At 47.2% G+C, this 18198-nt stretch overlaps 1 protein-coding gene across 4 annotated transcripts; it reads left to right on the top strand.

The window, feature by feature from the left end:
• Nucleotides 1–1683: 1683 nt before the first annotated feature.
• On the top strand, nucleotides 1684–10447 carry LOC129146290 (uncharacterized). 4 transcript variants are annotated; one of them, XM_054698176.1, is made up of 4 exons: nucleotides 1684–2000; nucleotides 2237–2425; nucleotides 2681–2872; nucleotides 9940–10447. In XM_054698176.1, exons 1-4 carry the CDS (start codon nucleotides 1743–1745, stop codon nucleotides 10057–10059), a joined length of 759 nt encoding a protein of 252 aa, XP_054554151.1. In that variant the 5' UTR covers nucleotides 1684–1742; the 3' UTR covers nucleotides 10060–10447. The 4 variants fall into 4 exon arrangements, with proteins under 4 accessions (XP_054554151.1, XP_054554154.1, XP_054554152.1 ...); XM_054698179.1 differs by having other exon boundaries at nucleotides 2304–2425; XM_054698177.1 differs by lacking the exon at nucleotides 2681–2872.
• The last annotated feature ends 7751 nt before the right edge of the window (nucleotides 10448–18198 follow it).

The raw sequence follows: 18198 nt of genomic DNA on the forward strand, positions 1-18198 counted from the left end.
CTGGGTCTTGAATGCCAGATGTGGGCACAGGAACAGAAGTGGCTCAGGGAGCTGATGAAAGGCCAACTACATGACCTCAGCAGTGACTTTCTCCCTGTGACCTTGGAGATCCCTCCCCAGCACTCTGTGAACTGGGAAGTGATACTGTCCTGACACCCCTCCCCCACACCCTCTCAGAAACAAGGACCTGGAGACTGAGGGGTTATGGCAGTGCCCAGCTCAGAACCCCAGCCACCTGGCTAATGTCTGGGCCTCTGGACCGACACCATCCTCCAAACTGACCGGGGCACCAAGGAGGCAGTGACCCTGGAGCCCTCACCACCCGCTCCAGTTACCACACATTTCTTGGCTGGATTTGACTAAAGACAAAAGCGCAGTAGTAAGTCATCATGTCATCACCCTTCATGGATAGGAATTGAACTCACCAAAGAACAAGACAGAGTGACTGGTTGTACCAAAAAACAAAACCCAACTTGATGCTGCCTCCAGGAGACAGGATCAAAACAGCCCCACTGCGGGAGACAGGTATAGGCCAGGATGCCTCAGGCGCTGCCCAGGGTGGACAGTTCACACCCCCACTGCTGGAGAAGCCAAGACAGGGGGAGGATCCTGCAGGCGTGATTGTATTTTTTTTTGATACTCTTCTTTTTTTATTTTTTAACTTCACTTTTCACTTGTAAACACTATTTGCTTCCTCCCACCCCCTCAGGTGTAGTCCCCATAGAGTTTCCTTCTCCAAGGCACCCGTGCACCATCATCTCAGTCCCCTGTGCTCCCCCCTCCCTCCCTCTGGTCCTCCACACACTGGGGATCAGAGAGAGACTGAGACAGGGACACAGAGGAATGGGGCAGGGACAGAGAGGCCGAGAGGGACAGGGACACACACAGAGAGTGAGATGAGGACAGACCAAGAGGGGGAGAGAGAACATCAGAGGGACATACAGAAAGAGAAAGGGAGAGTCAGCCAGTGAGGACAGGGAAGGAGACAGAAGAGGCCTCGCTGGCATCAGTCACTGTTGGAGTGGACACCCCCTGCCTTGGGTGGCCTCGTCCCAGTCAGAACCCAGCCCCAAGTCGATACAACCTCCAGGCAAGTGGGCAGGTGTGTGAGCAGGGAGGGGACCCTGAGAAATCTGTGGCCGGCAGGTGTGCACTGTCTGTGGCCCTGGCACCTTGACTGGGCCCGCAAGGCCCTGTAGGGCACAGCCAGAGAGGAGCAGGACTGACAGGCACACGGGTGGGAGGACAGGCACCCCAGGTGGGAGATGACTCTGCCCCCAGCAGGGCTGGCCAGGCCTGGGTGAGGCATATGCAGGTGTCCTTCCCCGGGTGGGACCCTCCAAGTGCTGTGAGCCTGACACCAGCCTCCCCTTCAAGGGCAGCAGAGAGGAGTGGCCCACTCCCCAGGACCGCCCTGGGAGAGGCTCCACACTCTGGAGCTCCTCTGGGCCCATGGGAGACAGGAGCCTGGAGTTGCCGATGCTGCAGGGCCTGCTCCCTGGCAGGGAGGATGAGCCAGGTCAGCAGCCAGAGACCAGAGTGCCCAGCAGGGGCCCTGGCTACGTCTCACCATGTCTCGCCATCCAAGGGCTCAGGGAGGCTGTGCTGCTGTCAGTGTTGTGGGCTGGGCCTGGCATGGAGGGTGAACAGGAAGTGGCCCAGGCAGCCATGGGTTGGGGGGGCATCTGTCTGAGCAGGAAGTCCAGGGAAGGGGACCCAGGAAGTGACATCACCTCCAAAAGATGACAGGGCACACATCACCTCGGAACCCTGGTCCCCAGGCAGTTGGTTCTGAACCAAACCTGACCCAGCTCACTTGCCTGGTGGGCCTGGACCCGGCACCATGTTTTCTTGCTGTTTGCCCAGGTCTCCCTGCAGTGGACCCAAAAATTTCCCTGAAACTCGTGTCGCACTCTGCTGAAAGGCATGAGGAGCCTGTGTCGACGTCTCTGGCCAGCACCAGCACTGCCCCTGAGGAAACTAGGGGTCCCTCGGGACAGGTCAGGCCATGCCAGGGCTCTGATGCCCCCACTCCTCCCTTCCCCCCATGAGTGTAGATGTGCAAGCGGTGAGAGTGAGCGTGTGCGTGCTCAAGGAAGGAGGGTCTGGCCCACCCAGGAGTCTGGTCATGTCTACACCAGAACCAGCCTGGCTGGTGGTGGGACCCAGAGAGTTATGGCTGCTCCCTCTTGCCCCAGCTGGTTGCTACCCAGCAGGTGTGTCTGTTTGCTTCCAGAGGGTGTTCTGTGTCCAGGAAGGTGAAGAGATCCAGAGAGTACATTTCCCCAACTGTCCTCCCACAGCCCAGTGTGGGATCTGTCCCAGCACAGAGCCCAGGTTGAAGTGCACCCGCAATTTGAGATTGGGGCACATGTCCAAAGGAACTGGCTGGAGTACACAAAGCCCCTGGAGGAGCTGTCCGAGGGTAAGTGGCACAGGATGGTGCATGGGCCCGACTGGGCGGGGTAGGGTCAGGTGCCCCTTGGAGGAGACCACACGGGCTAGATTCAGACCACGAGCAGTATGACCTGGCATCTGTAACTGCCAAATTTGGGGAACAGAATCCCAGGGGCCCCCTATCTTGGGCTGGTCTCTGCTCAGGGCTCTAGCATGTGGTCTGTTTGCAAAGGCAAGTGGCAATCTGGCATGTGGCTGATGGCCTGTCCTCTTGCATCCTCAGCCCCTTCTCAAGGAGCACAGCCAGGCTTCCCTGCTGCCCATGGGACAGGCCAGGAGACCAGCCAAGTTGCTGATTGGAGACAAGCAGACACTAGGGGTCCTGAAGGGACAGGAGAAGCCGCTCCTGCATATGCTGTTCCAGAGCAACAGGAGAGCCCAGCAGGCCTGCTGGGTCAGACAGACAATGCCCAGGGTACTGTAGCTGTTCCTGGGCACTCTGAGCTCACTAAACCCCTACATAGCCTGAAACTCCCCAGATTCCAGCAGGATGTCCCCAGGCTGCTGAGCTAATACCAGCCCTGCTGGGGAAACCAGTCCAGGACCTGCAACCTGTGGGACAACCTGCTGGGCACAAGCGAACACCACCTGTTTGCAGGGAGCCAGGTCCTAGCCAGGCCCCAGCGGGGCATGCTGGCAGTGGTGTGTTTACACCAGCCCCACTGTGGGAGACAGGTAGAGGCCAGGATGCTTCAGGAGCTGCCCAGTGTGGGCAGTTCACACCCCTCCTTTCTGGGGAAGCCAAGACTGGTGCAGGATCCCGAAGACTTCTTTGAGGATTCTGAGATAAGAGGAGTGCTCTGGGAGGAACCAGACAATGACCAGGATACTGAGCCCTATGGGGACAGTGCTGAGCTCACTCCGCCCCTGCGGGACAGCCAGGCCCTGGTCAGGAGAATGCTGCCTATGCAAGAGCGTCCTGAGCTCAAACCATGCCTGTGGGAGGAAGCCACTTCTGGCCAGCATCCTGCAGGTTCAAGTGAGGGTGCTAAGCCCCAGCAGCCCTGCCTGGGGAACCAGCCCCTGCAGGGATCCTGCAGCACAAGCAGAGGGTGCTCACCTGATGCCATTCCTCCAGGGTCCCATCCCTGACCCCTGTCCTGCCTGTCCACCTCTGGTGCAGACTAAGCACCGCTGACCCCAAACCTCTCCTCACCCACCTCCCTAGCCACATGTCCTCGTTTAACTTCTACTAACCCTGCACCCACAGACACCTGGCCCTCCTCTTGTAGTTCAAATCTTTGTTTCCTAATTGATTTCAAGTTGTTTTCGTTTTATTTCCTCCAGGATTTCTTGTTCATTATGGAAATACTAATAAAGTTTGTTTTGTATCACCCAAGTTTTTTTACTCCTTCTGAGTCCAGTTCTGTCATAGTGCTGGCCTCCTTCTCACTATGGCCTTGCAGAAGATCTACAACCCAGTGTAAACCCTTTAGTCAAACCACTCACTGCCCAGGCCCCTCAGTCCCTGATTCCCTCACATGCCTGTTGCCTCTATTCTGAATTCTACCTGGGCGTTTTACAGAGAAGGAACCAAATAAGTGGTGACCTGGGATCTTCCCAAGTACACAATAGAGGTAGTACACATGGTAGGTGTAATGCAAATTTGGTTTGTTGGGCCTCCCTGGTGTCCCAGGGGTGAAATCTCAGTGCTGTTACCACTGAGGCCTGAGTCTAGCCCAGGCCAGGGAGCTGACCCTCCTAGGGCTCAGCAGACTTCTCCTATCTCACCAGATGCTCCCCTTAGCAGTGTCTTTCAGTAAATCTACCTGTTCTGCTTCCCATTCTGTCTCCGGTGAATCCTCTTATTCCCATGCTTCAAGCCTACACTCTAGTTCTTCTCTGCAGAAAGAAAGAAAAAAATGGGGATGCTCAATTTAAGTTAATCGGTAGGGTTTTGCAAATGAGCAATATCTATCAAATCAGCCATAGGTCATTACATAAGTATAATCAAGAAATCATTATTAATGTCTATATCAGTCCATGTTAGGACATCCATTTATAAGAACATATGTTTTAGGAGGAAGATATTAAGATTAGAGATGTAATGGGATATCCAGGGCTACAATTTCATTAAATAGCCTCACCCAGGATCACCCAATGAGACAGTGAGGAGTGGCAAGAGCTGCAGGCAGTGCCCTGATGACTTAATTTGAATGGTGGCAATGTTGACCTCCCTCCGTTATGGCTATAAAATAGACTCCTGGCAGTGGTTTGTGACTTTCTGAATGATTCAGTGCTGAGAAGGAGCAAGATGAGAAGATGAACGTCAAAGGAAGTTAGGAAATGAGGCATTTTTGTCCATGGGAGTGGACACAGGGTGTAAGACCTTTGTGTCTCATCTTAGTCCTCACCTCAGAGAGCATCTACCACAGATAATATCCCCTTTGTGTGGATAACACTCAGCCTCTCTTGTTGGTCACCACAGGGTTGATTCAACAGTCCCTGAAAGTCATAAAAATTGAGATCAAGAGTGATTTGATCATACCTGAGTCCAGTAGCATGAGTTTCTTCTCATCATGGGTGATTCATCAGTCACTGTCACTCATGAATGCCCAGATTTCCAGTCAAAGAAATCACAGCCAAGCTCTTGCTGTGATAACATCACTTAGTAGACCAGACAGCTACATGGTAACAGGTGCATTTCTTCACCCAGTTTACCCTGTTATGGAGAGTGATTTGTTCTCAAGAATTGACATCCATTCTGGATGTAAGATTCCCTTCCCTGACTGCCAGCATCTCCATTCGAGAGCCAACAGATTGCCTAATTTACCAGCATAGAGCCTATATAACATTGCCTCTGATATATAGCATGTGCCTCTGGGCACATTTTATGGTGAAATAAGTATGACATTAGCAGCGTGTCTGCAGGAATCACTGATTCTACCACACAGCATGTCACCTGGAAGTTGACAGCATAATTGAAGGATGAGAGACATTAAAAGCTTTTAACATTTTATCTTAGGCAAAACACTCTGTGATGGTGGAAGGCAGCTTTCAACATGTGTTATACACATTGAAGTGATGGCCAATATATAATCTGTGTTCCAATATCGAGAAAGCATGGATCCTGGAACTAAGAGGTGAAAGAAGGATCAGCCCCTCTCACCATTACTCCTAATGATCCACTGGAGGAATTTATACTTCTCACCCCACGCCTTTCACCCTATTAGATTAGAGGCTTCCCAGGGATGTGAGGTGGGAGGTTGGGAGGCATATTTGTACCAGCAAGGTTCTGCTGGATTTGATGTTATATCTACTGCCTAAGCATTTATATTCCTTGAGCCAGTGAGCCACAATGAACTCTATTGTGATCGTTTTCAGGATAATTGACCCTGATTACTATGAGGAGCTAGGGTTGCTGCTGCACAATGGAGTAAGAAAGGAGCACGTGTAGAAACTCTGGAGATCTGGGGCTTCTTGCCAAGTTGAAATACAAACAGGCCATGCAGAAACCATGTCCTGATGGGGGTGAGGGACTCAGCCTCCAACTCCACAGGGATGAAGAATGTAGGTTTGCTCCAGGGGGAGGGGAATCTGGAATGCGTGTGGGGGAAAGAGACAAAGCACATTGATAATGGTGTTGTGACCACATGCATCTGTGTTGGCTTGGCTCATTAACTGAGTCTTTTGTAGAGCTTGTCACTGACCACCACATCAAAGACCCTCTGACTGACTGGACTCTGCAGAGAGCGTGAGAACATTTGAGTGGTGTAAGGAATAGACTGTATGGGACATTTCTCAGGCCTCATGTCTTCTATCCCTTCAGTTCACCTTTTTACTGCTATAGTTTATTGTTTCATAGTGAGCAGTTTCATGCAGGTATAACCTTCCACCACCTTAGTCCAGTTGCACCTTATTTGTCACTTTCTGCCTCAGGTCCTTTCTGAAGCCATTGTGTGAGATGACTGGTGCACCAGTCTGGCACCTGCTCACTCATGTACAACCTAGGAGAGGGAATTAATAGCCCCTGTGGCGACCCTCGATCTATGGGAGATAGAAATCAGCGAGTAAATAGGTCCCTCCATCTTTCCTTCCATCGGTGGACAATTCTGAGGTGTATTCCACATAGCTCCTTAGAGGGCCCCAGGGAGATTGAACCCCAGTTGCCCATGGCAGTACCCAGGTCAGTAAAGCACCCTGGTATCAACTTTTCTTCCACTCCCTGCTTTATGTTTCCTGTTTCCACGGTAATGAACCCAAATAAACTATGTACATGCAAAACCTCAAGATTTTTTCTGGCTAAGATACGTGTGTTACTTGGGGAAAATGGAGATGGAGATAAAGCTGCTGATATGGGTGTGGAAAGGTATCCCAGGAAAATTATCATTTATGCTAAATGCTGTTTATGTAAAAACACATAGATATGTAAAGAGATGCATGCAAAAATGTCACCAAAATATTAATGCTTATTATTATGGTAAGATGACAAGATAATTTTTATTATTTTTTATATTTCAAAAGTTTCATATTTTATAAATGGTTTGAGTTGTTCACAATGAATGTGTGATATTTACATTATATAATTAGAGAAATGTAGTAAAAATGGGAGTACAAATAATGAGACAATAAATAGATCTTTGTGCCAAGGTGGTATTTCTCGCTTTAGACATCTACACATAAAAATCTTTTTTTCCTGAAGCCAGAAAGCAAACGCTTCTCAATAGAAGTAAATAGAAGTTTTACCTTGTCAAAACAAGTGTCAAGGCATGAGCAGAGCCCACTAGTTGCATAGCAAGGGCTGGACTTCAGTCTGAGCTCCACTGGAACCTCTTGCTATCCTCACACACCATCCTCCAACCTTGCTGAAATCACATAACTCCAACTCCCACTTGGAGAAAAAGAAAAAAAATGTCCTAAACTCTTAGGCATTTGGTATTTCCTCAAAATTCTTACTTATGAGCAATAACAAGAGGAATTAAATTGGCTTATTTGTTCCAAAGGCTGATTTGGGCCCTATGAGGAATGATGCCATCTATTTACAATTTTCTTTCCTCCACTATCCCTCCCTCTGATCACAGTTTCAAGTCTTTTATTTATAATTGTCCTTAATATAGCTTGGTTCAGTTCCTAACTAGAACGTGCACTGGGAAGGAATTGAGACAGTGTTTTTGAGAGGTGGGGAAAGTGATTGAACCCCTTTTATGAACTAGGATTTGAATTTTGGAAAATATAGGCAACTTTCTATTTCTTTTTAAAGATTTTTTTATTTATATAAGAACTGGAGTATAGTCAGAGGCATGGGAGGGTGAAAGAATTCACCAGAGACAGAGCAGGGAGAAGAACAGGCAGACAGACAGAAGACACTGCTGAGGGGAGCAGCGGGAGAGGCAGGAGAGGTCTGCCGTGCCATGTGGGTTTCTCCCTGGGCGGCCGGGAATGGAACCCACACTGCAGAGGCTGCGGACAGCTTCACAGTGCAGTGTTCCACCCACTGCACCACCAGGGAGGCCCACAACTTTCTATTTCACACCCCTCACAGAAGAAATCTTCAGGGTGAAGATTCTAAGTATGAAGGATTTTGAAATGTGTACTGGAATGAAGAAGGTTGGGGAAATCAGTTCCAAAATCATCAGGTGACAGCAGCTTCAAATATTAGTAAATCCTGACTTGAGAATTGAAGAAAATTTCCCACTGGGAAAAAAAAATGGAATGAAAGTTGATACCTGGCACTTGATTCTACAATCCAGAAGAAAGAAAAGGCAAACTTCCTGCAAACATCAGTTTAGGGACTGAAACACACCAGAAGCATCTTTTTTTAACTTCAAGATGGATGTTTCTACCACCCCGTGGCGATTAAACAAACTGATGAACACTCTTTTAAGTTCAATATTCTCTATTGAAAACCATAACTTATAAGACAAACTATCAGGTCATCCCCAAACGCCGGGTTTTCCTTAAATCTCAGGTTCTCACCATCCCCTGCTGCAGGGGGCCTTGTTGGCCCAGTCAGATACGGTACTAGCAAGCAGCTAAGAAAAAGGGCCTCACACCATGGGGCTAAAGATTTAACATCCCTTTGCTTGTTGTTCTTGGTCATAAAAAGAGAAAAATTTATCAGAAAGTATATTAGGCAATAAATTACACGTATCAGCATATTGTAAGTGAACAGCACGGAAAATTATCTGTTTAGAAATTAGTTATTAAACAATTTGGCCCACTTGACAATGGGAGACAATTTATTGTACATGCCTGACAAGCAATCCAGCACAACAATTATAGTAGGTCCTTCTTTTGCCTTCTCTTGAAGCTTCTTGGGAAAGTTTTTTAATGAAGCTATTTGAGTTAAGGAGTTTCTAGGTAGAAAAAGTTCTGATAGTTGAGTAGCAGCCGGTCCCCTGGCTGAAGGCCATGCGAATAAGAAAAGTCTTTTCTTGCTTAGGCTTTAGCTGATAGGGGTGTCCTGGCGGCTATCCACTGTCTTAGGTTATTGTTTAACTGAAACAATGAGTTTTAGTGTAAGGCTTAGTTTTTTATTAACCTTGAAGGTTGCCTTCTTACTGAGAGCACGTAGTGGCCAAAAGTCTATGGAAAAAAGGATGCACTGATTGTTTCTGCTTTGTTTCTATGCACATGATATTGTCATCTCACGGCTTGCTAAAAAAGTATAAAGAACCTGCTGAGTCTCTCGGCAGAAGATACTTGCACCTCATCCAGTGTCAGTGTCTCCTCACTGCCTCATCCCCTTCCCCTCAGTCCTTTTCGCCGCACCTAGACCGTCTTTTCCTTTCAAGGACTTCAGACCTGACATTTTGCTGAAAGCTGGTCTGCGGCAATCCCCCATTCCACATGGCTCCTTAGAGGGAGCAAAGAATAAAGTTTTGCCTTACCCTAGGCCTTAGCCTTCCTTTACCTTGTCAATAAGATGTTCTCAAGGCATGGTCCTGTTTTGAGAAGGCAGTGGGTGGGGCGTTCTGAGCTCGGGTGCCTGAATGTCTTAGGAGGCCTGTCTTCAGGATAATGCCAGGTTTGGGATGAGCTAGCCACCCGGATGGTGGAGGCTTCGATTTTCGTAATATTTTAATGTTATTTAGATATCCAAGCACTCCAGGAAGCTTCTAGGGAGCAGGAAATGTCCTCTTGGTCTTGGTCAGCGGGGCAGTGGTTATCAGGTTTATAAAACGTAAAAACCAATTTTCATGCACTTGATTATAAATAAGATATATTTCAGTTTAAAGCGTTATTAAAAACATATACCTTTAAAATGTTCAGTGCCCGGGATAAAACCTCACACTGTTCTCCTCATGACTTTGGACTGTCACTGCAAAAACGTTGACTTCTCCTAAGAGAAAATTAGAACTTAGAGAAGAAATGGATATTTAATTGCAAGATATTTTGATCGGAGACAGTTATTTCCATTTAGGTGATTCGTTTCTTTTCCTTTTTAACATCACATTTGATTTATAGTTGATAGTACCTTGGAATGCTATTTAGTTATAAAACTGGAAATGCTTAATTCTTGCTTTCTGGCTCCTTTCTTAGGACGTGACTTCCATGACCGTCCTTGGACAACCTGCTGACCATGCTGCAGGCAACACTTGGCTGGAACCTGCTGCCTGCATGGGGCAGTCCCGCTGCCAGTGCACATGGCGGGGAGCCTAGCGGCAGCTGGCTTTTGCTCTCCTCCCCCACCCATGCACCCTGGGCTCTTGAAACAGAAGAGGATGTTCTCCAGACCACGGACCAGGTATGTATTTCCAATTTGGAATTGTTTGCTTTTGTCAAATCAGTCACTCTTTGGCCGACCTGCAAAAGCTGTTTTCTTCTCAGGGTTTCTGTTTTTGTTCACCTATGAAATGAAGGAGCTGGTCTGACTTAAATCACCTGGGGTGATATAACCCAAACAGGAAAACAGGTGCTGTAGCAGACAGTGTTCAGGGCTCTGGTCTAAAGAATGCCCGTCCCTTGGCTTTTTCATAGAGAGCATGTTTTTCAAAAGCACATGCCTGGTGCAACAAGTTTCATCACCTCTACCTCACTGAGTGGCACTCAAAATACAGTAGCTTTGCAATGAGGTGCTGTGAGTATGCTCTGTAACTTGCGCATCCCTCCCCATCCCTCAAGTCATCCACTCTTTGTGAGAATAAATGAAACCATTGAGAGTTATTATTATTATTATCAAATGTTTATGAAATAATTTTGACCACAAGATATTGCTAAAAAATACATATGTAAAATATATATAAATGTGTATATATAAATATATGTATATAAATATATACAAATTTGTGTGTGTGTATACAGAAATTTCCTATTTCTCCTTCACACTGCTTTCCCCAATGACGTCAATCTTTGTGGAACCATCATTTCATAACATGATTACCCTTCCCCACTCTTATCCCCCAGCCAGTCTTGGAATCTGAAAAAATCCTACTCTCAAATGGCAGCATATTTGCAGCACAAGAATGAGGAACTGAGAATAAGAAGCCTTTCCTGGTTCCTGAGCCACAGCTTATTGTCTTTATGCGATATGGCTTCTCAAGGACATAAAAAAAATTCCCTCAAACAAAAACCAATGGTTTATTTATGTAAAGTAGAGGCAATGAACTCATGAATGCATGCATTTGCTTATTATTCTTCCTCGCAGAGGAGATGGATGGATGAATCTATTTATCTCTCTGTCTACACATCTCTCTCTCTCCATATGCAAAGAAAAGTGGTTTAAGTTGGGGAAGTCAGTGAGGAATGATAGGAGGATTTGGTTGAGATGTGGGAAACTGAAGACTTAGTCCCAGCCCTGCTTATAGAATGAACTTGGCAAGTCATTATCTGAGACTTCATTTCCTCTACAATGAGGGAGGAAGGCTGGGGGGACGTGCAGTCAGAGGCTCAAACTCTACAATTCTATGGAGTGACCTTGACAGGCTGGGCTTTCTCGGAAGCTGACTCCATGAAGGGGCTTAGCAGGAAGGATGCTTATTCAGGAGGAACTGAGGAGCATCACTGACTCTGGTATATAGCTTTAGGCAATTTGAGGCAATTTTTCCTGGTGACGCTTTCCAACTCTGGACAATAGGTCTTCACTGAAGTGTTACAGGGCAAGAGAGGGACACCCCAGAACCCCCAAACCTGCCCATTCTAAATACGTTCTGCCGTCTGCCACACCAAGACAAAACATACAAGACCTTTAATGGAAAGTAACTTTAATACAATTAGTGTGCAGTACAGAAAAGACAAAGAATATAGTTTTGAAATCAAGCACCTAAAGTTACCCATGCCCTCATGGGTGAATGCCCAGCCAAACAGGGTTGAACCAAAGCAGGGCCACTGAGGCCCAAAAGTCTGCCACAAGTCTAAAGCACCTTCTGGTGGGTACCCATAGAAAAGGGTCAGAAACAGCCAGACAAGTCTGGAAAAGTGCAAAATCAAAATCAAGATCAATGCTGCCATTGGTCTCTCACCCACATCTGTTTCAGCCCGTCTAGGACCAAACATTAAGCACAGCTTCTTCACATGTCTCTTCACTCCATGTGCCTCCTCTAGGTCTCCTTCTGGCTCTCCATCCTGCTTCCTTCCTTCTCCAGTCTCCTCTTCAGTTTCTTCTCTTCCCTGCTCAGCTATACCCTCCCTTGGGTGGGGCAGGGAATCTGGCACCTCCCCTTTTCGTGGGAAGCTCCCTGTTACAGAAGGACCATCTGGGAGGCCCATCACCATGTCCACCACAATGTGAAAGCATAAGGTTGCTGTTAGTAAAATAATAGGATCTTAACATCATGCGGATATTGGAGATTATGCCACTCTACCTCTCTGTTGAACAGTGGAGGAAAATGTGGGGTTCAGTGACTTGCCCATGATCACTCAGCAAGATTACAGCAAAATAAGTCTGTTCTTTCCAGAACAAGACTGTTCACATGGTATACACCTGATGGAGGTCAGGAATAGCAAAACTGCAAAGGCGGCCCCACAAGACCAGCAACCTGGCTCACACAGGAGGTGGGGGTAGAAGAGATTAGCATAGCTGTTGACACAGCTATGGAAACCAAGATCCTTAGGTGCCAAAGCCCAGATTACAAAGCATAAGATCCAAGCAGGTATCAAGCTGCTGTAGGCAGTGTCCAGAGCAAAGGTTCAAGGGTAAAGATATGGAGATCAAGTCCATTGTGGAATCTCCTGTCCTTTTCAGATTCTACATAGTTATCCAAAATAAGCAATTGGGCCTCCCTGGTGGCACAAGGGGTTAAGATGCAACCTATGAAGCTATCCGCAGCCACTGCAGGACGAGTTCCATCCCCAGCCAGGGAGCAACCCACATGGCGCAGTAGACCTCTCCTGACTCGCCCGCTGCTCCCCTCAGCAGTGTATTTCAGTCAGTCTGCCTGTTCTGCTCCCCACTCTGTCTCTGGTGAATCCTCTCACCCCCCACACCTCTGGCCTGTACCCCAGCTCTTGTATGCATAAATAAATAGATCTTAAAAAAAAAATAAGCAACTAACCTAAGGCTCACAAGGAGTGAGCCCCTCCCAAACAAGAGAAGACTATATCAGTGCAGTCTCTGCACAGGCTCTGGGAGCAATCTCTCTGCCCACCTGTGCCTATGCAGGTGCTTCTTTTTACCAACTCTCTCCCTCTTCAGGGCAGCAGCTCCCTACCTGCCCATGACCTGTACTTCCCCTCATTGACCTCCCTCAGCGGAGGCCGCTCTCCTCAAGGCCACCTGCCTGCAAACATGCAGGCCTCTCTTAGCAAACCTTCCCTTTCAGGGCAGCTCTTCCTGCCTGCTTGTGTCTATGCAAGTGTCCTTTATTCTTCTGTCCCTTTCCCTAACAAACCTGCTTTTTAAATATAACCAATGTCTCTGTCTCGTGGAGAAACTTGCCTGGGAAACTCACCGCGTATTGCTGAAACGGGAGCTCTGGTGAAACCTTTCCCAGAGTGAGCCCAAGGACCCCGCACTCCAAACCCACTAACTCCAAAAAAATCCCATCACACCTGCTGAACTCTCCACAGGAGCATAAAGAGGCAGGTCACAACTGTCCTGAGGGTGCCACACTGGCCTTGGCCTCGGTCACAGCCCAGGGGGTCTGGAGCTCTAGCCTGCATTTTATGACAACTCTTCTACTCCCAGTGCCTCAGCCTTTCAAAGAAAGTGGCATTCATGCCTTTTGCTTCCTTGGTGCCTGTTCAGGGAATTTTTTCAAGTTGATCTTTTCTCCTTGGCACCTGGTTAAAAAAGGGGAAGTTAAAAATGCATTAGGATTAAGCCCAGTGGTGATGGTGCCTTGGTGCCTTCGGCCATATGGGAAATTCTTCAATTCATCATGCAAAGCTGGATTGACAGAAAACAGGGCCAAGCCTGAGAGGATCAGGAACTGGCATTTCCCCCCCCGATTTGCACAATTCACCAGCAAGTGTCTCTGGGGCTTGAGCTGAAGAGGCCCCAGGGGTTTGTGTTCAGAACCAGTCTCTGTGCCTGGCAGCACTTGGGGTGGGGGTAGGAGGCAGGAATCAGAGGTAAAACTGCCAGAAGTGGTTACATTTTGTAAGTAATGTGTCTTATCTTGCTCCATTCAGAGAGGAAAAGAAAATATCAGCCTCAGAGCCAAACCTATTTCTGGGGTTAATCCATCTCTGTACCACTGCTCCCTGTAAATCTCTCTTGCATTAGGTTCCAGGTGCTTTAGACTAATTAATGCACACACTGTGTTTCTGGGAAATTTAATAAGAGCCAGCTGTGTCTCTTGTAATTCGTGTTTCTGTGTCTTACCTCCACATCATGCGTTCATATGGAAATTAATTTAGTGCTCATCAGATAGCAGAGTGAATGGTCAAGGTGTGGGTTTCTCTTAAGCATTGTTGAAAGTCCTTCCCCCACCCTCCTGCAGGTGAATACTTAATATTATCCAAACAGGGAGAAACTACCTTGCTGCCAATACACAGGAATGATTTTAGAGCTGAAGGTGTAACAAGGCAATCCCCAGGAAAGGGGAGTTTCCAGGTTCCTTGTGATACCGGAATTATCAGGCCTAGTCTTCCAGCCAGGAACAGATCCCAGGCTGCAGGTGCAGCGCTGAGTCCCAGCCACTAGACCCCCACGGGATGGTGTCTCCGAAGCCGCAGCAGGAACTTCGCAGATCTCAGGCAAGCAAGCAAGAAGACACAGGTTTGTTTTGAGAAAGAAAAAGTTTATTGAGGAGAAAATCCCTAAATTCTTCAGAGGTCCCCTCCTGCACTGTCCCTAAAACTGCCTAATTTCTAGCTTGCCCTGTGTCTCACTTGCCCCGTCATGGAAGTGTGGAGCTGAGCAGGGATGGGGAGCAAGAGAAGGCAGGAGAAGGAAGGAAGGGGATACCAAGACCAGCACCTGGAGGAGACAGTGGAGCAGAGAGACATGTGAAGAAGCTGTACTTGCTCCTTGGCCTGGGGCTTGTATCAGGAACTTGGGGGATATGGAAGGAGACAATTGAAAGAGACAGAGATGTGGGGAAGAGACCTGTGGGGAGGCTGACACTGGCAGCCTTTATATTGAATTGGGTTTTGATTTTGATTTTGCTTGTTTCTTTTATTTATTTATTTATTTATTTATTTATTTTTTTTTTTTTTATGCAAGATCTGGGGTACAGGCCAGGTGCAGGGGAGGGTGAGAGAATTCACCAGAGACAGAGTGGGGAGCAGAACAGGCAGACAGACCCAAGACACTGCTGAGGGGAGCAGCGGGCGATGAAGGAGAAGTCTGCCGCGCCATGTGGGTATCTCCCTGGCCTGCCAGAATCGAACCCACACTGCAGAGGCTGCAGACAGTTTCACAGCCCTGCGCTCAGCCCGCTGCACCACGGGGAGGCCCTGATTTTGCTCTTTTCCTTCTAGACTTTCCTGGCCCCTTTTGCCCCTTTCCTATGGGCCCCCACCAGGAAATGCCTTAGACTCGGGTCCTGTTTTGAGCTAACTCTGTTTGGCTGGGCATTTACCCACAAGCGCATGGGTAGTAGTTTTTGGTGCTTGATTTGGAAACTGTATTCTTCCTGTTTTTCTTCTCTTTATTACACACTAATTGTATTAAAGTTGTTTTCCATTGAAGATTTTATGCACCGGAGCATGCTTTGGTCTTGATGTGCTGGGTGGCAGAACCTATTTAGAGCAGACAGGTTTGGAGGTCCTGGGGTACCCCTCGTCCTCCTGTAACAAAGGGATTCCTTCACTTTTCACATCTGGACCTGACCTGGCCCTCCATGGCCAGTGTGTTCCCATCACGCCCTGCCATGCCCTACCTGGGAACCCTCTAATTTAGCTGACCTCTGGACACTTCCTAAATGTTCATTCTTTTCCAGGCCTTCTCGTCCCTTAGTATATGCTGGTCCCTTTGCCTGGACCATCTTTCTCTGCCTTCTTTACTAGAGAAACATCTGCTTCTCCTTTGAAGGTTCCTAAAATGTCACTCCTCCGAAGGATTGGAGTTGGGATTCCTCAATAATGAAGGTGTCATAGGGTTGCTGGTGGGAGACAAGCCTGCATGAGGAAACCCCAGGTGGCTGAGAAACTGATTCATTGTTCTCCCTCCCTGGAGAGATTCTTACAGGGGTCCTGCTCTTGCTTATTTGCTGCAGGGGGTCTTGTTGCCCCAGCCAGATAGGATACTGACAAGCAGCAAAGAGAAAGGGCCTCACACCATGGGGCTGAAGATCTGGCATCCCTTTGCTTTTTGTTCTTGGTCATAGAGAGAGAAAAATTTATTAGAGAGTATATTGGGCAGTGGATTGTACGTGTCAGCAGACTGTGGGTGGATGGCGCGGAAAATTATCTGTTTAGAAATTAGTTATTAAACAATTTGACCCACTTGACAATGGGAGACAATTTATTGTACATGCCTGACAAGCAAACCAGCACAACTATTATAGTAAGTCCTTCTTTTGCTTTTTTAGAAGTTCCTTTTTATTTAGAAGTTTCTTAGGAAAGTTTTTAAATGAAGTTAACTGTGTTAAGAAGTTTCTAGGTAGAAAAAGTTCTGATAGCTGAGTAGCAGCCGGTCCCGGCTGAAGGCCATATGCGAATAAGAAAAGCCTTTTCTTGCTTAAGCTTTAGTTGATAGGGATGTACTGGCGGCTATCCACTGTCTTAGGTAATTGTCTAGCTGAAATCATAAGTTTTAGTGTTAGGTTTGGTTTTTTATCTATTAACCTTGAAGGCTACCGTCTAGCTGAAACCTGTAGGAGCCAGTAGTCCATGGGAATAGAATACTCTGATTGTCTCTGCTTTACACATGATAATGCATTTTTTTTCTGATTACTAAAATTAAATAAAGAAAGACCTGCTGAGTCTCTCAGCAGAAGATACTTGCACCTCATCCAGTGTCAGTGTCTCCTTACTGCCTCATCCCCTTCCCCTCAGTCCTATACACCACACCTAGGCCGTCTTTTCCTTTCAAGGACTTCTGACCCAATATTTTGCCAAAAGCTGGTCTGCGGCACTTATTCAAGTTGGCCATCTGTGACTGCTTGCACTGTTTTCATTAGGCATTACTGGGCGGATTGTCAATAATTCCTTGTTGGCTACCAGAACTTAGCAGGCCTGGAAAAGCAGTGGGGGTGGGGGGGACAATGAGAAAGAAGAGGGGGAAGACAGGAGGTGGCAATGAGTCTTCCTCAGTGAGCACACAAAACAGTGAAGGGATGAAATATAAGCAGGAAGTGAATTTGCTTCCAAGGGAAAATTGGTGGAAAATTATTTTTCCTCTGCTTTGGATTTCATTTTTAAAAAATGCCTTTCTCATGGGCCTCCCCTGGTGGCACAGCAGTTGAGCGCTGGGCTGCGAAGCTGCCTGCAGGCTCTGCAGCACCAGTTCGATCCCAGCCACTGGTGAAGGTCCCACGTGGCGCACAGACCTCTCCTGCCGCCCGCTGCTCCCCTCAGCCGTGTATTTCGTCAGTCTGCCTGTTCTGTTCTCCACTCTGGCTGTGGTGAATTCTCTCACCCTCCCGCACTTCTGACTGTACCCAGTGCTTGTATAAATAAATAAATAAATCTTTAAAAAAAATGCCTTTCTCTTTAGAGGAGAAAAAAAAAATTAAAGGTAAACCCACAATGAGGCACCACTTCATGCCCAAGAGAAAAGCCCATCTTGAAATAAAAAAAGACATCCCCTGCTCATGGATTGGAAGAATTAACATTATTAAAATGGCCATCCTACCAAAAGCAATTTACAGATTCAATGCTATTCCAATAAAAATTTCAATGACATTCTTCAAAGAAATAGAACAATTATTGATGAAATTCATATGGAATCACCAGAAACCCCAAATAGCCAAAGCTCGCTTGAAATAAAAAAGAAGGGAATGGAGGCATCACACTCTCAGACTTCAAACTATACTAAAAAGCCATAATCATCAGAACTGCATAGTATTGGACCAAGAACAGACACATGGACCAATGGAACCGAATAGAAAATCCAGAAATAAGCCCACAGATTTATGGTCAGCTAATCTTTGACAAAGGAGCAAAGAATATGCATTGGAGCAAAGAAAGTTTGTTCAATAAATGGTGCTGGGAAAACTGGGTCGCTACATGCAAAAGAGTGAAGCTTGACTACTACCTCACACCATGCACAAAAACCAACTCAAAATGGATTAAAGAACTAGACATAAGACCTGAAAATACATAGAAGGAAATACAGGCGACACTACATGACATGCACCTCAAAGACATCTTTACAGACACATCACCCAAAGCAGTGAGAGTGAAAGCAAAGATTAACAGCTGGGGGCCTCCCCAGTGGTGCAGCGGTTGAGCGCTGGGTTGCGAAGCTGCCCG

The sequence above is a fragment of the Talpa occidentalis genome, unplaced genomic scaffold, assembly GCF_014898055.3.
Source record: "Talpa occidentalis isolate TD23 unplaced genomic scaffold, MPIMG_talOcc4v2.1 talOcc4.2, whole genome shotgun sequence".
NCBI lineage: Eukaryota > Metazoa > Chordata > Mammalia > Eulipotyphla > Talpidae > Talpa > Talpa occidentalis.

Bases quoted from the DNA above. Each gene is read 5' to 3' on its own strand.
- LOC129146290 (XM_054698176.1), top strand. From the start codon at position 1,743: ATGACAGGGCACACATCACCTCGGAACCCTGGTCCCCAGGCAGTTGGT. The intron at 2,426-2,680 runs GTAAGTGGCACA...TTGCATCCTCAG, and splicing joins CCTGGAGGAGCTGTCCGAGG to CCCCTTCTCAAGGAGCACAG. The intron at 2,873-9,939 runs GTACTGTAGCTG...CTCCTTTCTTAG, and splicing joins TCAGACAGACAATGCCCAGG to GACGTGACTTCCATGACCGT.